General features: G+C 41.1%; 1 protein-coding gene across 2 annotated transcripts in view; it reads left to right on the forward strand.

Moving 5' to 3' along the window:
* The window catches only part of LOC122813653 (NXPE family member 4-like), a 254,660-nt gene that overhangs the window by 215,429 nt on the left and 12,861 nt on the right, over window positions 1–26,370 (forward strand). Inside the window, exons 3-4 of one of the 2 annotated variants that reach the window (XM_044086091.1) lie at window positions 13,741–13,807; window positions 14,935–15,153. In XM_044086091.1, coding sequence (XP_043942026.1) covers window positions 15,018–15,153 — 136 coding nt within the window. In that variant the 5' untranslated portion in view covers window positions 13,741–13,807; window positions 14,935–15,017. The remainder of the gene's footprint in view (window positions 1–13,740; window positions 13,808–14,934; window positions 15,154–26,370) is intronic. The other variant, XM_044086090.1, reaches the window with a different exon arrangement.

A 26,370-nucleotide genomic window follows, 5' to 3' on the forward strand; every position in this document is an offset into this window, starting at 1 on the left:
TTATATGTTTAAACAAAGCATTAGTTGATATACATCTATTAACTTCTGGTATATGATCACAAATCCTTTCTTTTAAATTTCTGTTGTTTAACCTATATACAAACAAAACATTTTTTGCACAAGGTAATGTAAACTAAATTCATGGCATCACAGACTGCAAGCATTTTTAGTGAGAGTGGTCTACCAGTTCTGGATGCATGGCATTTTATTCTCTATATCTATATTTACCATGTTAGCATTTAAAGTATGAGAATAAGTTCCAATTTTTTAACTGAATAGATATTCTTCTGCCATACGTGTTCCTTATAATACAGCTTGTGTTTCAAATTATGCACATTCCTATAAGAAAAAAAAGTTTTTTGTTTGTGTTAGCACCTTTCTTAATTCATTAGTAGAGGACTGCTCTTTAATGCTTTTTAATTATATTTTCCACTGCCTTGGTGTGCTCATTGTATGTTATAGTCATCCTTAAATTATTTTCTTTTCTTGTTTCTTTCCTATAGTAATTATCAGAAAAATGCTTTTTTCTGTTTTCATTCATTTCTTCTGTTATCACTTTCTCTTCTATTCTATGTAATTGCTTAGTTGAATAACACATGCCCTTAAAATCTAACTTTAAACCATGAATTTGGTGTAATGCCTCATTTTCATTAGAATTCCCTTTGCATTTGTCACTTCACAACATTATTAAATAAAGTGAAATAAGGAGGTATTGAACCACCACTCTGTAAAACCACTTATTTATTAAATAAGTGTTTTTACAGCACGGTGGTTTGATATCTCCTTATTTCACTTTGTTTTGCTTGCTTCTTGGATTTCGAACCTTCAGTGCAGTAATGTCCTATTTTGCTTTGGAAGATTATTAAATATATGCTCAAGGTGCATTCTACTTCTATGTACATATGTTTCATATACTAAACTTTTTATATGTTGTATTAGACATTTTACCTTACAAATTTTTAAAAATGTTGAAATCCAAGAAGTTAATGTCTATATCAGATGCTATTTCTTTGAGTTTCAAAAATGTTGAAATATTCATTTAAATGTAATAAAAATTATTAAAATTATTAAATGTTCCATTCCATATAATAAATATATCATCAACAAATCTCTTATAAAATTTCAAATGAGTTACATAAATATTATTATTATTAACTATATAACATTGGTCCCATTATGATAACACCAAACTGGCATATCTATTTCCCCCGGCATCCCCATGGCCACCCCCATTTTATTGCAGATAAATTACATCTGAAAACATATGAACATTATTCTCCAGTACTAATTGTACAAACTTACAAACTGTGTTGATCTCTATACATGTGAGAAATGTTTTTTCTCTTTAGAAGTCACATAAAGCCTCTAAACCATAATCATTTGATGTACACGATAAAAGAGATTCTACATCTAATGTGACAAACAATTTTGGCAAATATTCTCTTTTTCCCAGTTATACAATTCATTTAAAACAATTTTACTATAACATATGTAACTGTATACGAATCTCAGTAACTTATTCTTCTAAGAACATCAGTATAGTTCAGTTATCTAACCTCTACGTAAGACAATGAGTCTCTTGGGTGGATTTTTGTCATTTTTATTATTTTGGGAATGCCATAATACTTGAGTAGTCATAGATCATATCCAGCCGTGATCAAGCCCTATGACTTTGGCTGCAAGAAACTGCTCAAATCATTTATGTTCAGAGCTACCCAACAGACATTACATATTTATTGCTTGTGCTGCCCGGTTCTATAGCACTATACTTTGTACAGCTACTGCTTCTATCTGACTGTTCCTAAACTATCTGCTGCATGGGCCACATAGTCTTGCCCACTTGCAGTGTTTATCCTGCTGTATATTTGAACCTGTCTTGAATCCCTGTTTTTTTTTTTTTTTTTGGTTTTGCTAGCTCATATGAGCAGCCTTTTCCCATTGTTTTCTCCAAAGAATGAAAATGTGTCCCAGAGATGTCAATGGGTATCTTCAAAATGCAAAGTAAAAACATTTGTGTTGTGCTATCTTACTCATCTTTTTCTGTCCAGTGTTACATTATTTTCCTACTGACTATACCATGTGGAGGGGAACAGAGAGAATCTGTTCAAAGAAGTAATGTCTTTTTGTTGGATAGCACTTACTATATCATATCTTTGTAACAGTTGCTGAATGTTTCTGTTTGTTTATGTTTTATATATATATATATATATATATATATATATATATATATATATATATATATATGTGTGTGTGTGTGTGTGTGTGTGTGTGTGTGTGTGTGTGTGTGCGTGTACATGCATATACACATCCAGATATTGGCCAGACATTTGATTTGGCATTTCACTGCCACTTCTAGCTGTTCTTTTGAACAATTTCTGTATTATTATTTTGCCAAAGTGATATATTTTGCTCGTGTTTTGGCATTTTTTGTTTGATGTTATCTATATGTTTCAGTTTTTTTTTATTTGGAAGTTAACTTTGTTCTTTATATGTTACTAATTCCACTTCAATATCTTAACAGTTTTTATCCACATTATTGGGCAGCATTCATATTTTGTATGATTCTCCCTCTACTTTGATTTCTGTAAGCACGCATTTTTTCAATCATTTCCCAATGAAGTCAGGCATGAGGTGTAACCTTTTTACTGTCTTGTTAAATAGTTTTCAGATTGACTTTTCTGGACAATCTTAATATCTTTGGTATGCTTTGATGGATATCCAACTATAAGTAGAATCTATTTCTAGTCTACTCAAAATGATTTTAATTGATATTTCTTCACTTCATCAGACATCTGCTGTTGAATCATTAAACTATTTTGGTATGCTATGACAATTTAATGTTTCTTAGTGGTTGGAATTACATTAAGTTAAATATTTTTATGTTATCTTCTACTTCTCTTTTTACTGAGAATTGCAATGCTTAAGATGACTATGTTTCCAAGACTTTTCTTTTTATATAATTTAATTTTTTTCTATCATACATAAAGGGTTTAGTATAACAATTACAATGATAGTTTAAATTTAAACTGGTTCCCTGAAGTTGCCATAATTTTATGCGACAAACTTTCAGACATGATAAATAATTGTAGATTAAAGATTATTGATTTTTTCCTTCTATTATTTGATCTGAAGATCATCTAAGTAGTGCAAACTGATCTTTTACTACTATGACAATAGTATTTGGGCTCCTTCCTGGGTTATTTTTAAATCTAAGAAATTTAATCTAAAAACAGAAATTTGCATCTCCATTCTCCTTTTTTACATTTTATTTGTTTTAGTGATCCTTCTACCATTAGGGATATGATTTTTTTTTTACAAAATTTGATAAAAAAAACTGACACATTGGACATCTCTTTCTTTTTCTAGCTGATCATGATGAAAGCAAACATTTTGTAAGTAATCAAACAATAACATCATTTCATTTTTTTGTCTTCCCAAACTGCAACCATATTGATTTTTTTTAGTTTACCCCCTCACTGAATCTTTCTGGTTAGAGTCACTGTGACTAGCGCTTGCTCTAAAACCTGCTGGAAAGCACTAGGAAGCCTTAAACTGATACAAGCACTCAACTCTCCTTGTTAATAAGGAGAAATTAATCATAGGCACTAAACACCCTATAATTGCAAAGTACCTTGCCAAGGTAAGGGAAAAAAAGCACCTAGCCAGGCATGTCCAAGGGTCAGCTTCCGGTGATTTCTCCTGTCCACCTGGAGAATCTGGGCATACTAGGGAAATGCAGCAATTGCCTCACGTACATAGACAACTGTCTCCTCATACCACCCAACACTACAACCTGTGAGAGATGCACTTACATAGCCAAACTGGGAGCAAAGCTCCCTCCAGCCAAGATTTTGCTAGACAATCAAGAGGAGAAGGTTAACACCCACAGTACAACTCAAGCAACACATAGTCCTTCAAAACCCTCACCACCAACACCCACACATACAACACTAAACACACATATGTGAAGGCCCTTAACATTAACCTGCTCAACCAACAAGGACCTCCAAAGCTGAAACGCAAACACCAATCACAACCAAAGTATCACATAACTCGCTACACCAGTGTGCCACGCAACAGCCCCTAAGGCAAGGCAAGGTACCCAACATTTTAGTCATAGGTGACTCTATAGTCAGGCACACTGATGTCCCACTCACCAGGCTGAACAAGGAGAAAATTACAGTCAGCTGGCTGTCAGGTGCCAGGATCTGCCACATAATGCACGCACTCAAGTCACTCCACAACAAGTACAAATACAACTCTGTCATTGTCCATGTTGGAGTGAATGACTTGAGATGTACCTCCCTGGACTACATGAAAAGAGACATGGAAGAGGTCTTGGATCATGTGACCCAGGCAGGTATGACCCTAGCCCTAAGTAGCATCCTGCCTTCGTCCAGAATAATACCACAGTATAAGTAAAAAATGATTGACTTCAAAATTTGGCTAAGCTTTTGATGTCATTCAAAGGGGATACAGTATTTGTCTGCCTAGGATGACATGATTGACAAACCATGATGCTTTGCCAGAGATGGTCTGAACCTGTCACCCCTGGGATTCAGGTTACTGGCTAAAGCTCTTGCCACCCCTATTGTGTGTTTTTAGGCAGGGCTCAAAGGATAATAACCACCACCATAACAGGTACAAGTATGCAAAATCTAAAGGTAATTCATGCTACTCAATGCTAGAAGTCTATACCTCAAAACGCAATCTCTCGAGACACTCCTAAAAATGGAGAACATTGATATCTGTGCAGTAACTGAGACCTGGTTCAAGGCTTCAGAAATCATCCCTACAGTACCAGGCTACATCTTTTACCACACTTTTCAGCCACCAAACCAGGACCAAAACACTAAAGGTGGAGGAGTGTCCATATTCACCAAGGATATTCACACCTCCAGGCTAGTTGCCCAACACAATGCATCCAAAATTCTCCAAGTGCAACTAACACTAGGTAAGACTGCAGTCCAAATTGTAGCTTGCTACAGATCCCTTACCATGCCCAAAGATTCTCACTGCAACTTTCTAAATATACCGGAAAATATTAAGATACAACCAAACACCCTAATACTGGGTGATTTCAACTACCCTGCCATTAACTGGAAAACTACTCATGTACCAACACCTTTGCCCAACGGTTCTTGGAATTCATAAATTCCAATGCCCTGGATCAACTAATCCATAGTCCCACCATGGTCATTATCAACATGGGAAATCAATGCTCCACACCAGTGGTGACTCCTTGTTTGATAGACCTTACCATAAACTAATCACCTTTGACATCCACATCCCACCCCCAGTAAGGAAACATCCGTAAAAAACTTCTCCAAGCCCAACTTCATGCTACTCAAGTCAGAAGTGACAAACTTCATGACACCCATGCAGATGGGAACTGAAAGTTTGACTGCCGAATCCTACACTAAAGCACTGTACGAGCACATCTACTCATGCATGAATCGTGCCATCCCAAATAAAACCAAGACGCTCTCCTCCAAAAAAAGGAAGCCGGTCTGGTGGTCCCCTGTCATAAACAAACTATACAACAGAAAGAAGAAACTGTTGTAGAAAATAGGAAAGTCCCAGAAAGCAAAAAACTCCCTTACCAGCCACAGTAAGAAGTTGAGATCTCTCATAAAATCCATCAAAGCTAGTTATGAAAATAAAATTGCCAAAGATTCCAAAGACAATCACAAGGCATTCTATAGTTATGTCAAGAATCTAAATAGCAATGCTCAGATCTGCTCTGAGCTACAACAGAATGGCATTGAATATACTGATCCCAAGCACATTGCCAATATCCTGGCAGATCGATTCAGTGCCAAATTCAACCCCCTCTCACCCCCTAAAGGGCCCATCTCAATATCGAAAGATTGCCAAATTCCGGTAATCACAGCCACACAGGTAAAAGCTACACTCTCCAAAGCTAAGAACACAGCATCCATGGGACCAGATGACATCCCAGGCTGTGTACTACATGAACTACAAAATGAAATGGTACCTCACCTAAGTGTCATGTTTAATCATAGCCTCATCTCGGGCTTCATGCCCACTGAGTGGTATACAGCTACAGTTATTCCACTCCAGAAGAGGGGATCCACCTTGGATCCTGGGAACTACCATCCCATCAGTTTGATGAGCCTGATCTGCAAGGCCATGGAACATATTGTCATGAATCTTATAAACAAAGACATTGGCAACCTTCAAACACTGGACCCCACCCAGTTTGGGTTTGCAAAGTGCCGATTGTGTCTCCTAAACCTTGTTGACTTCATTAAATCAGTCTCCAGAGCTGTGGATGAGGGTAAGGCAGTCCACACAGCCCATCTGGACCTCACCAAGGCCTTCAACACCATCCTCCACTGTGGAATCCTAGATAAACTTACTAAGCTGGGCATAAATCCCTACATCACTCAATGGGTCACCAGCTGGCTTACTGACAGACCCCACACTGTAAAAGTAGCTGACTCCAAATCTAGCACCAGGCAAGTGTCAAGTGGAGTACCTCAGGGTTCAGTCCTGGGACCACTCTTATTTGGCATCTACTTCTCTGAAGTACAGGCCAACACTAAGGGACTCTGGCTAACAAACTTCACAGATGAATGCAAACTGGGAGCCATTACTGAATCCTCAAATGATGTGGATATTCTACAAAAGGGTCTTACAGAAAAAGATGCTTGGTGCTAGATCCATGGGCTTAAGCTCAATGCCAAGAAGAGTACACTTATCCCCTTTGGGATAAAAACACATACCCATGAATTACCACATAGGTGGCAGTACACTAAAAACCAAAAGTGTGATAAGAGACTTAGGAACACAGGGGGCAGTGGTCTCACCTTCGATAACCACATCTCCACAACAGTCAGGAAATCCTTCTATGTGGCACACCTCATCAATAAGGGCTATTCATCCAGAAAAAAGGAGGCCATTGTCCCACTGTACTCATCCCTTATTAGATCACTCATAGAGTACAATGCCCCATTTGGTATGTACCTCACAAGACATCTGCAACAACTGGAAAGGCCGCAGAAACGCATCACTAAAAGAATCACAGGTCTAAAGCAGATGCCCTATACTGACCGATTAAAAAAACTTTGGCTATACTCTGTCGCATATTGTCTATTCAGAGGTGATCTCTGCTTAACATACAAGGCCATGTCAAACCCAGAGCTGTTGAACATGCTACACTTAAAGAAATCCCAATCCATCACAGCCACATGCTTCAGGGTCCTAAACCTTGTTATCACAATGAATAAAACATGCTGGAGGGATAGGTTCTTGACCTAGAGATTCCCCATTCTCTGGAATAGACTGCCCATACATGTCAAGCAGAGCGCCTGCTTGACCCTCTTCAAAAGGAACTTTGACAACTGGATGGGAGATAGGAAATTTACCCCAGGGAACATGTCAGTCACCCTGGTAGACAGGGGTCCAGGGGAGTAAATATTGTAGGAAGAAATAGCCAGTGAATTGTTATGGCTAGGCTTGTACAGACCCTAGGGCTGATAGCTTAGTACCAACCTATGAACCTATGAACTTATGAACTCTTAACTCATTCATAAGTCTCAGTATCAGTTAATGAGATGTCAAATTCTTGTGTGCTAGCAGGTCAGACAATAACTGCCTGATGCTCTGAGTCACAATTAAATTTAAATGTAAAGAAAAAAAAAGCTTTATCTCAAACAAGTAAAGCAATTTTTTTGCTTTACTTTTCAATTTAAATATTTTCTCATATATAACTTGTGTAAACATAGCACTGAATACAAGCTCAATACAGTGATTAAGCTACATTGTAACAATGGAGCAGTGTTTGCTCTGCCTTTTAAGTATTCTAGGCTTCAGTTTTAATGAACACTTTAGAATTAGTTCGGAAGAGTACAGTATAATCAATGCTGTAGCAAGAATGAATTACACAAACCATAGAAGCAGCATTTGCAGTAATACTGTCTCTGTAGGGTACATAAATGTCCCTGTTAGCCAGAATTTCCCCACTGCAGCTCATTGATCAACTTAGTGATGATACAGATGGAGCAGGTTGGTAACTAAGGTCATGGTGTTGTTCTTCAAGGCAAGACAGTATAAACTTGTGGCAACAGCTGTTTTTAGGATTTGTTTTCTATAGCAGCAGATCGTGCCTCAGTTAGTGCAAATGTCTCATGATTATCAGTTCTCTGGTTTGGTTCCAAGCTGGGGTGCCTTCCATGTGAAGTCTGTATGCACTCCCTGCATCTGTGTGGGTGTTTTTCTGCTAAGGGTCTGAGGTTTCCTACCAAATGCCAAAGACATACCAAAAATAGAAATGATGATATTCTAGTTTGCACATAGGTATGTGGATGGGTGGGTATAAAAGTATGCATGTCCATGCTACAATAGTCGGTGATACTGCCCAAGACTGATTGTCTGTCTTACACCATTGTTTGGCAGTATGAAATATGACTGCCTGTGACCTTAAATAGTTTAAAGTATTTATCACAGAACAACTAATGGTACTTATGTATTATCGCAACCAGGTTCCAAACAACTCACTCACTCTTGACATATTCTGGCAGGCCTTCATGTGCTGCTAAATTTGATACTGTTATTCTGTAAAATCTGATTCATTACAGTCTTTTTTCTCTCATGCCACACAATATTTATCTGATCATCCACTACAGGATTGTCTCTGTTGATCTCTGCTGCATGTTATCCAGAAAGCAACTGTGCTAGGCACATTTCACAATCCTATAATTTCCCCATTTGAAAGGTAAGTCCTGAGCGGGTCCCAAATGCCAAGTGTTAATCGAACTACTACTGCCTTTCACAGGATCACCCTTATCTAGTCCTGTAATTATGAGAAAGTTGAAATGTATGTCAATGCATAACAGTAAATCAGAAAAAGTGTTGCTGGAACCACGGTAAAAGAAATGCTCTTTAATACATGGAAGTAACACATACAATACATAACAGTTTCATAACACAAGCTGACTTTGAAAGTATGTCCTGTGTCTTATTTAACTGCAATGCTATTTAATGTTACCGGTGATGTTATAGGAAACAAATTATCTTATTTTAGGGAAAAACACATGTGAAACAGGGGTTTTCACTTCTCTTTTGTCACAGTACGTACAAGTGGTGGTGTACTCCACAGGGGTGCCTTTCAGTGGTGATAGGACAGGTAGCAATTTATGATTTTTTGATCTGGATGCAAACCCTTTTGTGATTAGGTGGGCCACATAGAAGGATTTTCTAACCACTTTGGCAATATGATTATCAAAGGTGAGATTACTATCTACCTGGGTCCCCAGATCCCTTATTACATCTTCCGTATTTAGGGGACTACCATCTATGTGGTAGTTTGTGGGTACTTTGTTTTTTCCAAAGGGGATGACTATGCACTTTTTGGCATTTAGCTTGAGGCCATGATTTTGACACCAGGTATCCGTCTCAGTGAGACCCTTTTGGGGGATGTCTGTGTCAGCCGGAGAGTCAATTATAGCCCCTAGTTTGCAGTCGTCTGCGAACGTGGTCAGCCATAGTCCTCTTGTGCTTGCCTGTACCTCTAAGAAGTATAAGCCAAACAGGAGGGGTCCTAGGACTGAGCCCTGGGGAATGCCACTTGTAACCGGTTTAGAGTCAGACCTAGCTCCCACAACTTTCACCATGTGGGTTCTGTCCATGAGCCAGTTGGCAACCCATCTTGAGATGTAGGGGTTTATGTTCAGGCTGGTGAGCTTGTCTATAATACCAGAATGGGGAATGGTGTTTAAGGCCTTAGTGAGGTTTAGGTAGGCTGTGTGTACCACCTTTCCCTCATTTATATCCTTGGTAACTGTCTCAAAGAAGTCCACCAGATTTAGGAGGCATGATCTGCCCTTAACAAAGCCAAACTGAGCAGTGTCCAGTGTTTGGAGGTTCCCAATGTCTCTGTTAATGAGTTCCATGATGATGCGCTCCATAGCCTTGCAGACCAAGCTAGTCAGGATGATAGGTCGATAGTTCCCAGGGTCTGTTGTGGCTCCACCTTTGTGGAGTGGAATAACCGTTGCTGTTCACCACTCTATGGGTATATAGCCTGTGGAGAGGCTGAGTTTGAATAGTGTGTTTAGGTGAGGGGTTAGTTTGTCTTTTAGCTCATGTAGGACGCAGCCTGGGACACCATCTGATCCCATTGATGCTGTGTTTTTGGCTTTGGAGAGGGCTGTTTTAACCTGAGTGTCTGTGATTTCAGGGACTCTACATTCTTGTAGTATGGTTATGGGCCCTTTTGGGGGTGAGAGGGGGTGAAGCTTGCGCTGAATCTGTCTGCCAGGATGTTGGTGATATCGGTCAGTTCTGTGTATTTTGTGCCATTCTGCACTAACTCTGAGCAGATCTGAGCATTGCCACTTAGATTCTTGACCTAGCTAAAGAATTCCTTGTGGTTATCTTTGGATTCCTTGGCAATTTTTCTTTCAAGGCTCACCTTGGATGATTTTATGAGGGATCATAGTTTCTTGCCGATACTGATCAGGGATGTCTTCCCTTCTTGGGATTTTACTGTTTTCTGTACTAGTTTCCTCCTTCTGTTGTATAGCTTGTTTACAGCAGGAGTCTACCAAACTGGTTTCCTTTTCTTGGAGGAGTGAGTTTGGTTTTGCTTGGGATGGCATGATCCATGCATTCTTGTAGCTGCCCATAGAATGCATTAGTATAGAATTTTGCAGCTTGGACAGTGTTATCCTTCAGCATGGGGGCTTTGAAACTTTCCACTTCGGTCTTAAGTAATGTGCAGTTTGCTTTTGAAAAGTTTTTCAACGTGGTTTTCTTATCCGGGGGTGGGGGCAGAATATGGATATCCAAAGTGATTTGTTTATGGTCAGATCTAACCAGCGAGGGGTTGACCTCTGGTGTGGAACACCGTTCGCCCATGTTGGTGATGACCAGGACCAATATGTTGTCACCTCTGGTGGGAGTGTTGACCAGTTGAACCAGGGTATTTGAGTTTATAAATTCTAGGAAGAATTGGGCAAGGGAGTTATTACTTGAGTAGTTCTCCCAGTTAATATTTAGGTAATTGAAATCACCCAATATTAGGATGTTTGGTAGGACCTTTATGTTTCCCAGTGTCTCCAGAAATGCGGAATGGGGGTCTTAGGACATGGTGGGTGCTCTGTAACAAGCTACAATTTGAATTGCAGTTTTGCCCATTGTTAGTTGCATGTGGATGATCTCTGAAGTATTGTGCTGTGCCACTAACCTGGAGGTGTGGGTATCCTTGATGAATATGGATACGCCCCCACCTTTTGTATTTTGGTTTGGGTTCTGTGGCCGAAATGTATGGTATGAGTTGTAGCCTGGTAGTGCTGGGGTGCTCTCTGAAGCCTTAAACCAGGTTTCTGTTACTGCACATATATTGATTTTCTCCATACTGAGAAGTGCCTCGAGTGTGTGCATTTTGAGGTTTAGACTTCTGGAATTGAGTAGCATTACCCTCTATTTTTTGCTACTTGTGCTATTTACGGCAGTGGGTTTGTCTTTTGAGCCTTGCCTAAAAAAAGGCACTATGGGGGTGGCAAGTGCCTTGGCCAGTATTTGAAAGCCTAAGGGTGACAGGTGCAAGTTGTCTCTAGCGAAGCAGCATGGCTTGTCAAGCATGTCATCCCAGGTGGACAGACACTGGATCCCCTTTGAATGACACCAGAAACTTAGCCAATTGTTGAAATTGAGATTTTTTTCTTTATACCGTGGTATCATTCTTGATGAGGGCATTGATGCTACTCAAGGTCAGGGTCATACTGGCCTGGGCTACGTGATTGGAGAGCTCTTCCATGTCTCTTTTCATGTAGTCCAGGGAGGTACGGCTCAGGTCATTCACACCAACATGGACAATGACAGAGTCATACTTGTACTTGTTCTGGAATGACCTGAGTGCTTGTGTTATGTGGCAGATCCTGGCACCCGACAGGCAGCTAACAGTAACCTTCTCCTTATTCAGCCTAGTGAGTGGGATATCAGTGTGTCTGACTATAGAGTCACCTATTACTAGTATGTTGAGTATGTTGTTTTGCCTTAAGGGCTGTAATTGCATGGCACACTGGTTTTGTGAAGTATGTGTTTCATGGTTTGTGTAGGGGGTGGAGGTTGCTTGGATGTTTGCTTTGGAGGTCTCTGTTGGTTTTGCAGATTTTTATTTAGAGCGTCCGAGTATGTTTTCATGTATTTATGTGTGTTTTTTACCAGTGCTGGTTTAATGGGTCTATGTAAGACTGGTGGTGTGATGCAAGTATTTCCCTTCTCCTCTTCACTGTCTGAACCAGTCTTGGGCTGAGAGAACTTAGCCTCTAGTTTGGCTGTATAATTGCATCTCTCGCATGTATTAATGTTTGGTGGTAGGAGGAGGGGGTTGTCTGTGTATATGAGGCAGTTGTAACATTGCCTCAAAATGCCCAGATTCACTAGTTAGACTGGAGAGTACACCTGAAACTGCCCTTTGGACATACCTGGCTAGGTACAGTGAACTGTTTTACTGGATGGCTGGTAAGGTCGAATAGAGAGCCTTGTCCTTTAAATTTACTTCCTGTAGGAAGGCTTGTCCCTAATAAATAGCTAGTGCCAAAATCATGGACAGAAACTAAATGCCAAAATGTATTATTGTATCATTTGGGAAGTCATCTATAGTAGGAGACTACCACATTGACAATATACCCCTAAGAGTTGGCCCAGTTGTTTGATATTTAGGAACTTGTATGGGTAGTGACCTAGCTTTTAACCAACATGTGTCCATTGTCATAAGAAATTCCTTCTGTATTTCACAGTTTATAAACAAAGGGAAGATGTCCAGATCTAGGGATAATATTGCCCCCTTTATTTCAGCCTCATTAGGTTAATCATTTATATGTATTTGTCCAGATACATGCTACAACTGGGATGCCCACAGCAATACCTTACTAAAAGGATACAAGACCTAAGCAATATGACCTGCATGGACTGACTCAAAAAATTAAATCAAAACGTGCTTCAACAAAGTATTAGTTCAAGGTTGTGCACACTTATGCAACCAGCTTATTGTACGTTTTTTTTATTTTTTATATTTTTCCCCTAAGAGATTTGTTTGTTTTTCAAGTGAATTGGACAGGTTATAGGTTACATTAAAGGTGGGAAATGTTTTTAAATTATTTATTGTGGTCTCGTTTTTTATATCACAAAACCCTGGCATTTTAACATGGGTGTGTACACTTTTTATATCCACTGTATATATACACACAGTCCCACATTTCTTGAAGTTACCATCTAGGTAGCCCTCTGGATTTTATATATAAGGAAATGGAGATATATTTGATACCATATGTGGGAGCAATTGTCACTGCAAAGGTGCAATGCAGATACATTGATAATCAACTCTGCTGCACTGCAGATTACCTTGCAGTTCATAGAATGGTATCCCTTTCTATTACAATTATGTTGTTCATGGATACTAAGTGGGGAATTGTACTGTTACAAGGATTTAGCCTATGGCATTCAGTAATTAAGGGAGACAGCAATGTCAAAGAAGCCATGCATGGTTATGTTTGCCTCCATGGTATGCTGAGGAAACAGATACACATACTACATGTGAAAATGTATGAAGAAATATATTGAGTATACTGTATGTCAATGCTTGTGATATGCCCATTGCATCCTTCTTTGTCTCTTGAAGGTCCCTGTAGCTAGTATATTAACAGCTGCACATGCTTTATTGCTCACCAGCATGAGAAGTCAATGCATTGCTTTTGATCTTGTTTATAGATGATACGTCAACAACTCCCCTCTCTGTCCACTTGAAAATGGACTGTCAACTACTGGTTGGTTGGTGGTATGTAATCCATTAATGGTACAATTTTTATTTGTGCATCTGCTGCTGCATCATGCTAATGTGCACAAGGTACAGAGGTCATAGGCACAAACTGCTGTTTGATTACTGCTGCTGCTGCTCCCAGCATATTTGATGGAAATAATGCTTGGTTTAGGGCTTGCTAGGTGCTGAACTGCAGTCACTTCTAGAAATGCAAGACAGCATGGCCCATTTTATGTAGTTCTTTTTAATAAAACTGTTACCAGGGACAGATTTGTCATGCAACTGATTCCAAGACTGTGGAATAAATGGTCACGTTTTTCTAGCTGTGCAGGGACACTAACTATGCTTAAGTGCCCTTTAGATGATTGGATAAATACAGCCAAACACTGTTACAGTAAAAAGGGAGTTTGCATTTCTAGGTGGTTATCAGATCTAAATGCAGTTTCTATAAACTGTAAACCTATGAAATTCCAAAAGTGTTCATATGCTGTTTGCTGTTACAGTGACACACAACTTGCTGTGCATCTGATGCATGTTACGACTATGAATCATGATTTGCTTTTACAGGCACACATTTACATCTTGTTATACACTTATTAGACTGTATATCTTCATTTGTATTGATTATACTGTCATTTTTACATATATCTTTCCACTCTATTTTCCTTACTGCTCCATAGCTCTAGATGCAGCTAGGAACTGCAAATCATGTAATCTCTTCCTTTGTAAAAGTGTGCTACATACTGTACAACCGGGCTATGAATCCTGTCTCTTGCATGTGTATGTGTCCATGCCAGTGTATGAACATGCTCACATATGTGGTGTGTGTGTGTGGATGCATATCCATACACATGCTTGCAAGACCATATATGTGTGTGTGTGTCTGTGTGTGTGTGTGTTTCTGTGCATCTGTGTGGCTGTGTATGTAGACTTACACATACACACATTATGAGATGACAAGCAGTTTCTTTTTACTGAATCCTATTATCAACATCCTGCTTTATCCAGATAACTGTGTAATGCTTCATGGAGACTTTTGAAAATTAGCATTTACTGCATTAAGTTAAAAAAAATCTGCAAATTATGTCAACTTCTTAATAATTCTGATACTAATTTTAATATAATATGATGTTATGTTTTTCTAGGTTCTGATATTAGTCTACCAAACTGTCAGCGTCGCCATTTGACATTTGTGAATTCATCTGGGTTTGTTCAGAACCATGTCTGGATGTCCTCGTTGTGCCAAGTGAAAAGATTCCCAACCTCAGAAAGGGCTGTGCAGTGCATTAAAGGAAAAAAGATATACTTAGTTGGTGATTCCACAATTCGCCAGTGGTTTGAGTACCTGAGCAAAATTATTCCAAGTAGGTAACAAATCATATTACTTTAAACGTTTGCAAAATCGGGATCTCCTTACATGATATATCACAGTTTGTCCATCTAGAAAATGTTCATCTACCTTGTAAATAATAGCAACTCTGAAAACAAAATTGTTCAAATAAGGCCTTAGCAGTGAAAACCTCATTATTTTAACTATAGTCTTCAAAGGTCAGAATTAAGGAAGAAAGATGTGGAGCAAAATAAAGCAAGTATCTGTCAGCAGTGAATGTTACCTGCATTGGTAGTGGGCAGTAACAATACAATAAGAAAGAGAGTGAAATAGGAGAAGTACAGGATTATACCGAGTGAAAGTGAAGGATATCTATATGATGTGTGTGAATTTACTTCTTTTCTCAGGCCTCGTCTCCACTATTTCTGTTTGTCCCTGTTTTATTTTCTCTCTCTTAACTCTCCATTGTAGTTCATACAATACATGGAAATATATATGAATTTTGCCCAAATTAAGAACAGAAAACTGTCTCAGATTCTTGTTGTTAATACTAGATTTTTAACAATCTTTCAAAATTTGCAGTCATTTCTAGGGATTTGGAGCCTTGCTCTTGTGTGGTTGTATGTAAAAACCTCTGCATAACAACATTGTAATGTGGAGGCTCTTAAATGAGAATTTCCAAATAAGATTATTTACTTGATTTTTCTTTAAGCATGATAAAGATGGTGGGCCAGATTTACGAAGGCTTTCATGGAGTCTAAGAGAAGTGTATGACGGCAGACAGCCAATAAGTCTGCCGAGCAATCCAGCAACAGCCGGCAGGGGTGTGCATGAGAGCTTCTAAAGCTACTCTTGCACGGACAGTGTTATGTTATGCAAATTACCTAATTTGCTGCTGAAAGCTATGCAAATGAGGTAAATTTGCAATCCAGGAAACACTAACCTGTCCGTGGAAGAGTAGTGTTATTTGCAGAAATGTACTCTGTTGGTAACGGAGTACCATTCTGTAAATTGCTAAACGGAGATATGACAGCTCCAAATAAAAGATGTATCCAGTTGATGAAGCATGCCAATAAGGCCATTGGCATTTTTATAGGTTGAAAATTAATAAAAATAATTTTTTTCCCCCGATCTCTGATGTTTAAGTATAGTGCAGTGCCGTGCAAACATGTGGTGCTTTAAAAACCAGAAAATAATTAAAAAATAGCCAAAATAGGCATGTTTAATAAAAAGATTATTCTGCCATGCAGGTGAATGGCAGGCTGAAGACAACATGGCTACTGAGTAGTGGTTGCTAAGGGGGGAAGCTCAGTTTGAGAGATGTAACCAAGCATTAGTAGGCAATCCTATGCAAATGAGGATAAGGATAGTGAATCCCAATTTTCCCTGGTATGTGAGCCATGTCCCTAGAGTGTAAGTGTAGGAGTAGGGGAGTAGTAGAGTAGAAGATAGGTGACATAATGAGGGGGTATGGCTGAAAGACTGTAAGCTTATTGGAGCAGAGTGGCTTGTGTTTGCCATAAGTTGCTCAGGATTGCAAGAGGCATGTCTACAGTTGTCCTAGCTGAAACCCAGAAACCAAAGGTGTACGCCCTGGATATATCTGAAATTTCTTGCAAACGTGCTTACACCGTGTGCGTGGGTGTGCACGACTGTAAGCCTGTGTAAGCCTGAGTGCGCATGTGTGCACCCGTCTAAGCCTGTGTAAGCCTGTGTGTGTGCGTGTGCTCATGTGTGCGTGTTTGCACTTGTTTGCATGGCGCTGCCCCTTGGGGAAACAGAAAGGGAAAAGGAAGGAAAAGAAGTAGTAGGAAGTTAACCAAGGAGAACTAGCAGAACTGTCAGGTGAAATATATCAGAATCAGCCAGTTACACAGGCAGTAGACTAGCCCAGGCAGCCCAGTACTTTAAACTCTGCAAACACCATTCCCCCATGTTTTTTCTCAAGAACTCTGCAACACTGCAGTAGACAAAGAGTGAAAACCTAAAAAGCTTAAGTCAGACAAAATGTTAGGGGCTGCTATTGCTATCATAAGCCAACATGTGCAAGATGCTGAGGGTGATGATATTGCGAATTCTGCTGAGCAACCCACAGTGAGGAGATGGAGAAGAGTGTACAGACCCAGGGTAACCTACCAGGGGCTACATGAGCTGGAGATAGTGGAGCGCTATAGAGTGGACAGAGACCTCCTGCAGCAAATTGTTGAGCTGTGCCGGCCATGCCTCACACACAAAACCAACAGAGGGGAACCCATCCCAGTGGATACCAAGGTATGTGTTGGCCTACGAATACTAGCTATAGGTACCTTCCAGAGACCAACTGGTGATATGATGGGAGTTTCACAATCATGAGCATCCAGGGTATAGCACCAGTTCCTGGATGCCATGTCAGCACATGTCGATGAGCATTTATATTTCCACAATTCCCATGAGGCATTGGCCAGCAATATGCGTCTTTTCCACCAAATAGCAGTATACCTTGAGGTAGTGCGTGCAATAGATTGCATGCACATAGACATCAAAGCACCGCCTGGTGAGCGGGGTAGGGTGTACATCAACCGCAAAGGCTTCCCCTCCATCAACTGCCAGGTCATGTGTGATGCCCAGGGCATAATAATGAATGTGTGTGCTGGCTGCCCTGGAAGCTATCATGATTCCCATATCTGGCATCTGACGCAGCTGTACCAGAGTTTTGCCAATGGGGACAACCCTGACGGTCACCTAGTGGGGGATGCTGGATACACACTGGAGCTGTTGCTGATGACACCCATCAGAAATGCACACACACCTGAACAAGAACTCCATAATGAGGCACACGCACAAACAAGAAACATAATTGAGCATGTGTTTGGGATGCTCAAGTCACGGTTCCAGTGCCTGGACACATCTGGTGGAGCCTTGCAGTACTCACCAACTACATGTACCCAAATTGTCATGGTATGTGCCATGCTACACAATATGATCCTGCGAAATCAGCTGCAGCAGGAACAGCATGGGGCAGGGCCAAACAGCCCCACACCATTGCCAAGGCCTGCACAGGCACAGAGTGACTCGGAGGAGGAACAACCTGAGCCTGCCCCAGTAGGCAGAAGGAGGCTTGCCTAGTATGCCTTGGCCTTGGCAAAGAGGCAATGCATAGCACATACACTGACTCAGTAGGAACCCTGGAAATGACACCTCACTCTCACTCAGACAATACAATAAAAGGGATGCCTAACTTGACACTACCTGTTTTCAAACATGTATAGGGAGTGTACTATGTGCATCTGACATAGGCAGCCCTGCAGCACCACCTGAGGCATGATTGCCCTATTTTAAGCAATATAAAGCAGTGCTAAGCACATTTTACCACTGTTTAGCATATTTAAGCACAATTGCGTGGAGCTGCGCACTGTGCAAACTAGCACAACGTTAGGCAACGTTGGGCAACTTTGGGCAATGTTGGGCAAAGTTGGGCAAAGTCAGGCAAAGTCGGGTAAACACTCTCACACCAGCTTTACTGTTCCTTAACCAGTCAGGTCTGCCCAGCAGGAAAATAAAAAGCAGTGACAGGGCTCAAACTCAGGATACTGTGCACTATAGTCACAGTACTGAACCACTAAGCCATGACAGCATTTCACTGGCACAGACACAGCAGGACAATTGTAGACTAACACAAACACAAACAAATGCTGTATCATGCCCTCTGAACTTCCCCCCAGGCCTATGCAGACAGATAACAGCAGGCCAGGCAGTGTGATGTGGGTTGGGTAGGCTATGAAGTCACAAACTAATATATGTGAAATTGGAAGCTAAGATCTGTAGTACAGAAGTATGCCTCAAGCCAGTATGATAGGCAACAGTACAGACTGAAATGGAGTACCTGACATAGCAGTGCAGGCCTAGCAAATGTGTCAGGTGAACCCCTCATCTTATGTACACCCACAGTAATAATCAGATGTGCCCCCCTGGGTAGAAATGTACAAATGATAGCTGTCCTCCCCTGTATGTAGAAATGTTGATAAGTATGCAAAGTGACTCATGGAAGCCCTGCAGGCACAGCATGCTTCCTGTCGATGTACAACACAAAGGTGAGCCCTGAAGTAAAAATCAACTTGATTTTTCACACACATATAGTATATATGTCCATACTGGGCATGCTCACACACTTAAACAAATTTAGCAAATTTCAGTCAGCAACATTATGAAAGGTCATATTGTGCGTGCTCACACACTTAAATAAATGAAACAAATGTCAGTCAACAACATACTGAAAGGTCATACTGGGCATGCTCACACACTTAGGCCATGTCTGAGTACAGCAGTGGGCCACACATATCTGGCAGTTGCAGTTCTTACCCCAGAAACTTGTCACTATTCACCAATCCTGCCTTGCACACACAGTTATATGAAAACAGACCCATATAATATATTGGACTCCTGTCATCATCAAACTATGTACTACAAGTACTTAAGTTGTTCGAAAAAAGTGAAAAATTCAAAGAAGATCAATAAATCTCTGATCAGTATCATCAATAAAAAAAATGAACACTCCTAACATTATCCAATCCATGTTCTGGCAAAAATATTGTCAAAGAGTCCATAGAGAACCATGAAGCTTTGTTTCGCTATGTCATAAATATCAATGTAAACTCATATATGTTCTGAGTCAGTGCAAACTGTAAATGAATACATGTACATGACTGACATTGCCAACATCTTGTCAGACAGGTTCATACATATTTACCCCCCTCTCACTGACAAAAGGGCCCATTATCATACCTGGAGATTGTGAAAACCCAGAAATCACATATACAATGGTTAAACAGCACTTTCCAAACCTAAAACATGGTGTCTATGGGATGACATAGTTTCCCTAGCTGTGTCATATGTGAACTCCAAAACAAACAGACCCTGCACCTGAACAGTCTGTTGAGACTCACCCTCATTGCAGGATATGAAACTGTTGAATGTGTTACAGCAATGTTTGGCACACTCCACAAGTGTTGGTGCACAACAGACCATGGAAACTATTGTCTTATAAGCCTATTAAGCCTGATCTGCAAGGCCATGGAGTCCATCATGATGGAACTCATAAACAGAGCTATTGGGAGCCTACAAACACCCAAGCCTACCAATTTTGGTTTGGTCAGGGGCAGATCATGGTTCCCAAACCTGCTAGACTGTTTTCAAGGCAGTCACCCAGGACATACATCAATGAAATGAGCTACACACGTCCCACATAGACCTTGAAAAGCCCTTTTCCAGCATCCCAGACACATGTCGTATCCACAAAAATCAACAACCTGTGCATAAATATGTATGTCATCTGATGGATTGCCAACGGGGGCACAGATAGATCCCACAAAGTAAGATTTGTGGTCTCCTATTCAAGCTGGTAACAACTGCTGTCTCCCATGGCTCAGTCCTAGGGCCCCTCCTGTCTGGTGTATACTTTTCAGAAATACAGTCAAACACACCAGGGCTATGTTTAGCAAAGTTTGTGGATGACTGCAAAAACGTTGTCATAATCGCTGTTTGGGACAACAGAGACATCCTTAAAAAGGGTCTCAGTCAGACAGATGTGGTCTCAAAATTATGGCCTCGAGCTACAGTCATGCAAATACCACATAGGGGCCAACACCCTAAATATGGAGGTGATAATAAGGGATCTATGGACACATGTGGATAGTCATCTCTACTTCCAGAAACACATTCACAAAGTGGTCAGAAAATCATGCTATGTGTTCCCACAAACTGCCAAGGTCTTTGCATGTAGGTCAAAGGAGGTTCCCTCTACTCATCAGTCATCAGACCCATCAGAGAGTACCACAACACCCTTGTGATGAATCTGACTAGGTACCTTCAGCAGCTGGAAAGACCATAGAAGTACCTCAACAAGAGGATTACTGGCCTCAAACAGTTGCCCCATGCAACAAGACTGAATTTAACTCAATCTGTACTCTGTTGCATCCTGTCTACTCAGGAGATCTCTGCCCAACAGACAGGTCCATGTCCAATGCAGAACTGATGTACATGCGCTATCTGAAGTAAACCCAAGCTCACTGTACCACATGCTCTAGGGATATCATCATCCCAACATTAAATAGAACATGTTGGAGGGCTACATTACTAACTCACAGACTTCCCTTGCTTTGGAACAGGCTCCCAACCGACATTAAGCCGAGCCCCTCACTGACACTCTTCACAAGGAGCCTTGATCAGTGTATGTGAAACTGAACTATCACATCATGGATCACTTCATCAGCACTACTACACAGAGGCCTAGGGAACTAATTCCATGGGTGGTGATAGCTGCACACTCTGGCCATACTAATATATGCCTTCAGGCAGATAGCTTATTACCTACCTATGTACCTATATATATATATATATATATATATATATATATATATATATATATATATATATATATATATATATATCTATGACAGGGAGCCATCCAGGACTGTCCCACCCAGCACACATCCCAATGGCATGAAAGGCATGAGGTGCACATCTCTCCCACTGTACATAACAGCCACCAGTATCTGTAAGCATTACAGTGTATGTGGTCCATGTGCCTGCTGTACAACATGACTGTACAATCAAGTACACATCTACTATCTGTAGACATGTACCTGTCACATAGGTTCATAGGTATGTAGTAGACTATCTCCACAAAGGCATATATCAGCCCACGCAAGTTGTGCAGCTTTCTCCACACCATTGGGTAGTCACCCAAGGCCTAGTTCTAATACTTAGTACCCTAAGCCCCTTTCTAGTGGGGCTGCTGATGTGATGCCTGGCATGAATTGTCTGTTTCCCATCCACTCATCAAGGTTTCAGTTGAAGAGTGTCAGCGAGGGGTTCTGTCTCACGTACATTGGGACTCTGTTCCACAGTAAGGCAAGTGTCTGGGATGGCACTCTATCCCACCAGCATGTTGTATTCATCATTCTGATGAGGTTCATATCCCTGGAATGTGTAGGGTGACTCAATGTTGTTATCTGTAGATGGAGCATGTTCAGCAGTTATGTGTTGGACATGGCTCTGTATGTTAGGCAGAGTGTGCCTCTGAGTAGGCGGTATGCAACAAAGAACAGATTTAGTTTTACCAGTTGTGTTGCATAACACAACTATTTGAGGCCAGTAATCCTCTTGGTGAGGTACCTATGTGGTCTCTACAGCTGCTGGATATGCTAAGTCACGTGCATCCAAAATGGTGCACTGTACTCAATGATAGGTCTGATGACGTAAGAGAAGAGTGCCAACACTACCTCTTTGGATCCTGATGCAAACCCTTTGTTGATTAAGTGGGCCACATAGGATCTCCCAATCACTTTGGCAACATGGTTGTCAAAGGAAAGATGACTATCTACTTGTGTCCCCAGATTCCTTATCACCTTGTCATTTTTAAGGGGGTAACACCTATGTGGTAGTTTGTGGGCATTTTGTTTTCAGCAAAGAGGATCACTATGCATTCCTCCACAGTGATCTTGATGCCATGATTCTGACAGCACACATCTGTCTCATAGAGTCCCTTCTGGAGAATATGTCTGTCTTCCGGGGAATCTATTATGGCAAACACTTTACAGTTCCCTGCAAACTTAGTCAACCACAACCCTCCTGTGTTGGCATGTACATTTGAGAAGTCTATACCAAACAGGAGGGACCCCAGGACTGAACCCTGGGGGACACCAGTCGTTACCAGTGTAGAGTCTGACATGTAGCCAGCAACTCTTAATGTGTGGGATCTATCTGTGAGCCAGTTTGCAATCCATCTTGTGATGTATGGATACATGGCCAGGTTGGTGAGTTCATCTATGATACCTGACTGGGGAATGGTGTCAAATGCCTTAGTGAGATATAGATAGGCTGTGTTGAGCTCATTTCAATCATCTGTAGCCTGGGTAACTGTCAAAGAAATCCTCCCAGTTCAGGAGGTGTGGTCTGCATTTCACAAAGCCAAACTGGGTGTGCTCAACTGTGAGAAGGTTCCCAATCTCTGTATTGTTGACTTCCATTATGATTGGCTACATTGCCTTGCAGAATGCACTCATCAGGCTTATAGCGCATGAATGCCAAGGGGTTTTTGTGGCCCCACCCCTGTGGAGTGTGAAAAATGTTGCTGTGCAACATTCTATGGGTACATATCCTGTTGAGAGCATGTAGAGAGAGGTGTAAGTATCCTTGATAAATATGGATACATCCTCACCGTATATGCTATGATTCAGGTTCTGATGCTGGAAGGTATCGAATGAGTAGTATCCTGGTAGTGCTGGTGTGCTGTCTGTAGCCTTGAACTAAGTTTCTGTTACTGCACAGATATCAATATTCTCCATAATGAGAAGTGCCTCAAGTGTGTGCATCTGGAGGCTGAGACTTCTGGCAATGAGTAGCATTTAGCTCACTTTGTGGTTATTTGTGTTGGTTATGGGGTTTGGTTTGTCCTGTGTGACCAGTGTTCCACACCTGAAGTCAGCGCCTCATTGGTCCCATCTATGACCATAAGCTAATTACCATACATATCCACATTCTGGACCCACACCCCCATTAAGGAAACCATGTTAAAAATGCCTCCAAAACCAGCTTCATGCTTCTTAAGACAGAAGTGCTGAACTGCAGGACACCCATGCAGATGGACAATACAGTTACGACTACTGAATCCTTCCCAATTGCACTTTATAACCACTTACATGACTGCATGCATCGTGCTATCCCAAACAGAACCAAGACACTATCCTCCAAGAAAAGGAAGCCAATCTGGTGTTCTCCTGCCATAAACAAAATGCACAACAAAAGGAAGAAACTGTTGCAAAGGAGGGTAAAATCCCATGAGTGGAGGAGTTCCATGGTCAACATCAGTAAGAAGCTGCGATACCTGATAAAATCCTCCAAAGCTAGTTATGAGAACAAAACCGACACAGATTCTAAAGACAACCACAAAGCATTCTATAGCTATGTCAAGAATCTCAATGGCAACACTCAGATCTGCTCAGAGTTACAGCTCAATGGCACTAAATATACAGACCCAACTGATATTGCCAACATCCTGGTAGATAGGATCAGTGCTAACTTTACCCCCCTCTCACCCATGAGAGAGCACATCTCTATAATGGAAGACTGCAAAGTTGCTGTCATCATGGCTGCACAGGTAAAAAACACTCTCCAAAGCCAGGAACACAGCATCCATGGGACCAGATAACTTCCCAGGCTGTGTTCTACACAAATTACAGAACGAACAGGCACCACACCGACGTACCATGTTCAGTCATAGCCTCACCTCAGGCTTTGTGCCTGCTGAATGGAGCACAGCAATGGTTATCCCACTACACAAGGTTGGAGACACCATGGACCCCAGGAACTAGAGCCCCATTAGCCTGATGAGCCTGCTCTGCAAGGCCATGGAATGCATAATCATACAACTTATAAAAAAGACATTGGTAATCTCCAAACTCTGCACCATAACCATGTTGGGTTTGTAAAATGCAGATCATGTCTCCTAAACCTGATAGACGTCATTGAAGCAGTCACCAGAACCATAGACAAGGGTAAGGTGGTTCGCACAGCCTATGTAGCTCTTGTCACGGCTTTCAACACCATCCCCCCCTCTGGAATTATAGATAAACACACTAAACTAGGTATAAATTGCTATGTCACAAAATGGGTTGCCAACTGGCTCAGTGACAGAACACACACTGTGAAAGTAGCAGACTCCAAGTATGACTTTGGACCAGTGACGAGTGCAGTACCACAGGGTTCAGTCCTGGGTCCTGTTCTGTTTTGTATCTACTTCCCTGAAGTAAACTTTAACACGGAAGGTCTGTGGCTAATGAAGTTTCCAGATGACTGCAAACTAGGAGTCATAATTGTAAATACTAAAGATGTGGACATCCTACAAAAGGACCTCACTGAGACAGATGCCTGGTGTCAAAGCCATGGCCTCAAGCTCAGTGCCAAAAAGTTCATTGTCACCCCCTTTGGTAAAAACTCTGTAGCCATGAACTACAACATAGGAGGTAGTATACTTAACACTGAAAGTGTGATAAGAGACCTTGGATCACAGGTGGTCAGTGGACACACCTGTGATAATCACATCCTCACAGTAGTCAGGAAATCCTTTTACGTGGCACACCTCATCACAAAAGGTGTCTCATGCAGAATAGAAGAGGACATTGTTCCCCTCTACTCATCACTCACTAGATCCATAATAGAGTACAATGCCCCTTTTGCTATGTACCTCACAAGACATCTACATCAACTGGAAAGCCTGCAGAAATACCTCACAAAGAGCATTAGTAGCCTGAAATACATGCCATACACAAACTGTCTCAAAATGCTCCAGCTGTACTCTCTCACATATCACCTAACATACAAAGCTATGTCAAACACAGAGCTGTTGGACATGCTCCATGTAAAACACTCACAATCCCTCTGATCTTCGGCCCCAAAACCCAGAGTGAAATACAAAAGGAAGGGGTGTATCCATTTACCTTATGGATACCCACACCTTCAGGTTAGTGGCACAGCATGAGGCCTTGGAGACCATGCAAGTGCAACTAACATTGGGCAAAGCTGCTTATCAGATTGTAGCCTGCTAGAGATCACCTACCTTGTCTCAGGAACCTCACTCAGTATTCCTGAGAACAGTGGAAAGTATAAAGGTCCTACCAAACACCATTATATGAGGAGATTACAACTACCCAAACATTTTGTGGGAGAATTACTCGTGTACAACGTCCTTTGCCCTATGTTTCTTAGAGTTTAAAAACTCAAACGCCCTGGAACAGCTGGTCACCATGCCCACTAGAGTTGACAACATACTGGACCTAATCATCACCAACATGGGGTACCAGTGTTCCAAAACAGAGATAAACCCCTCTCTGGTAATATCAGATCATAAAGTAATCACACTGGACATCCACATCCCAGCCCCCAAGTCAAGGAAACCACTGTGAAGACATTTTCAAAAGCAAACTGCACACTTCCCAAGACCAAAGTGGAAAGTTCCAAAACCCCCTTGCTATAGGATAATGCTATACAATCTGCCGAATCATTTACAAGTGCATTCTATGAGCATCTACAGGGATGCATGGATTGAGACATCCCAAATAAAATCAAGATGCACTCCTCCAAAAATAAGAAACCAATCTGGTGGTTGTCACCCATAAATAAGCTATACAACAGAAGGAGGAAACAAACACATGATAGAGCAAACTTCACAAAAGGAAAGGCATCACTGGTCATTGTTAGGAAGAAACAATGATCG

This window comes from Protopterus annectens, chromosome 10.part0, assembly GCF_019279795.1.
Source record: "Protopterus annectens isolate FY-2018-M chromosome 10.part0, PAN1.0, whole genome shotgun sequence".
NCBI lineage: Eukaryota > Metazoa > Chordata > Ceratodontiformes > Protopteridae > Protopterus > Protopterus annectens.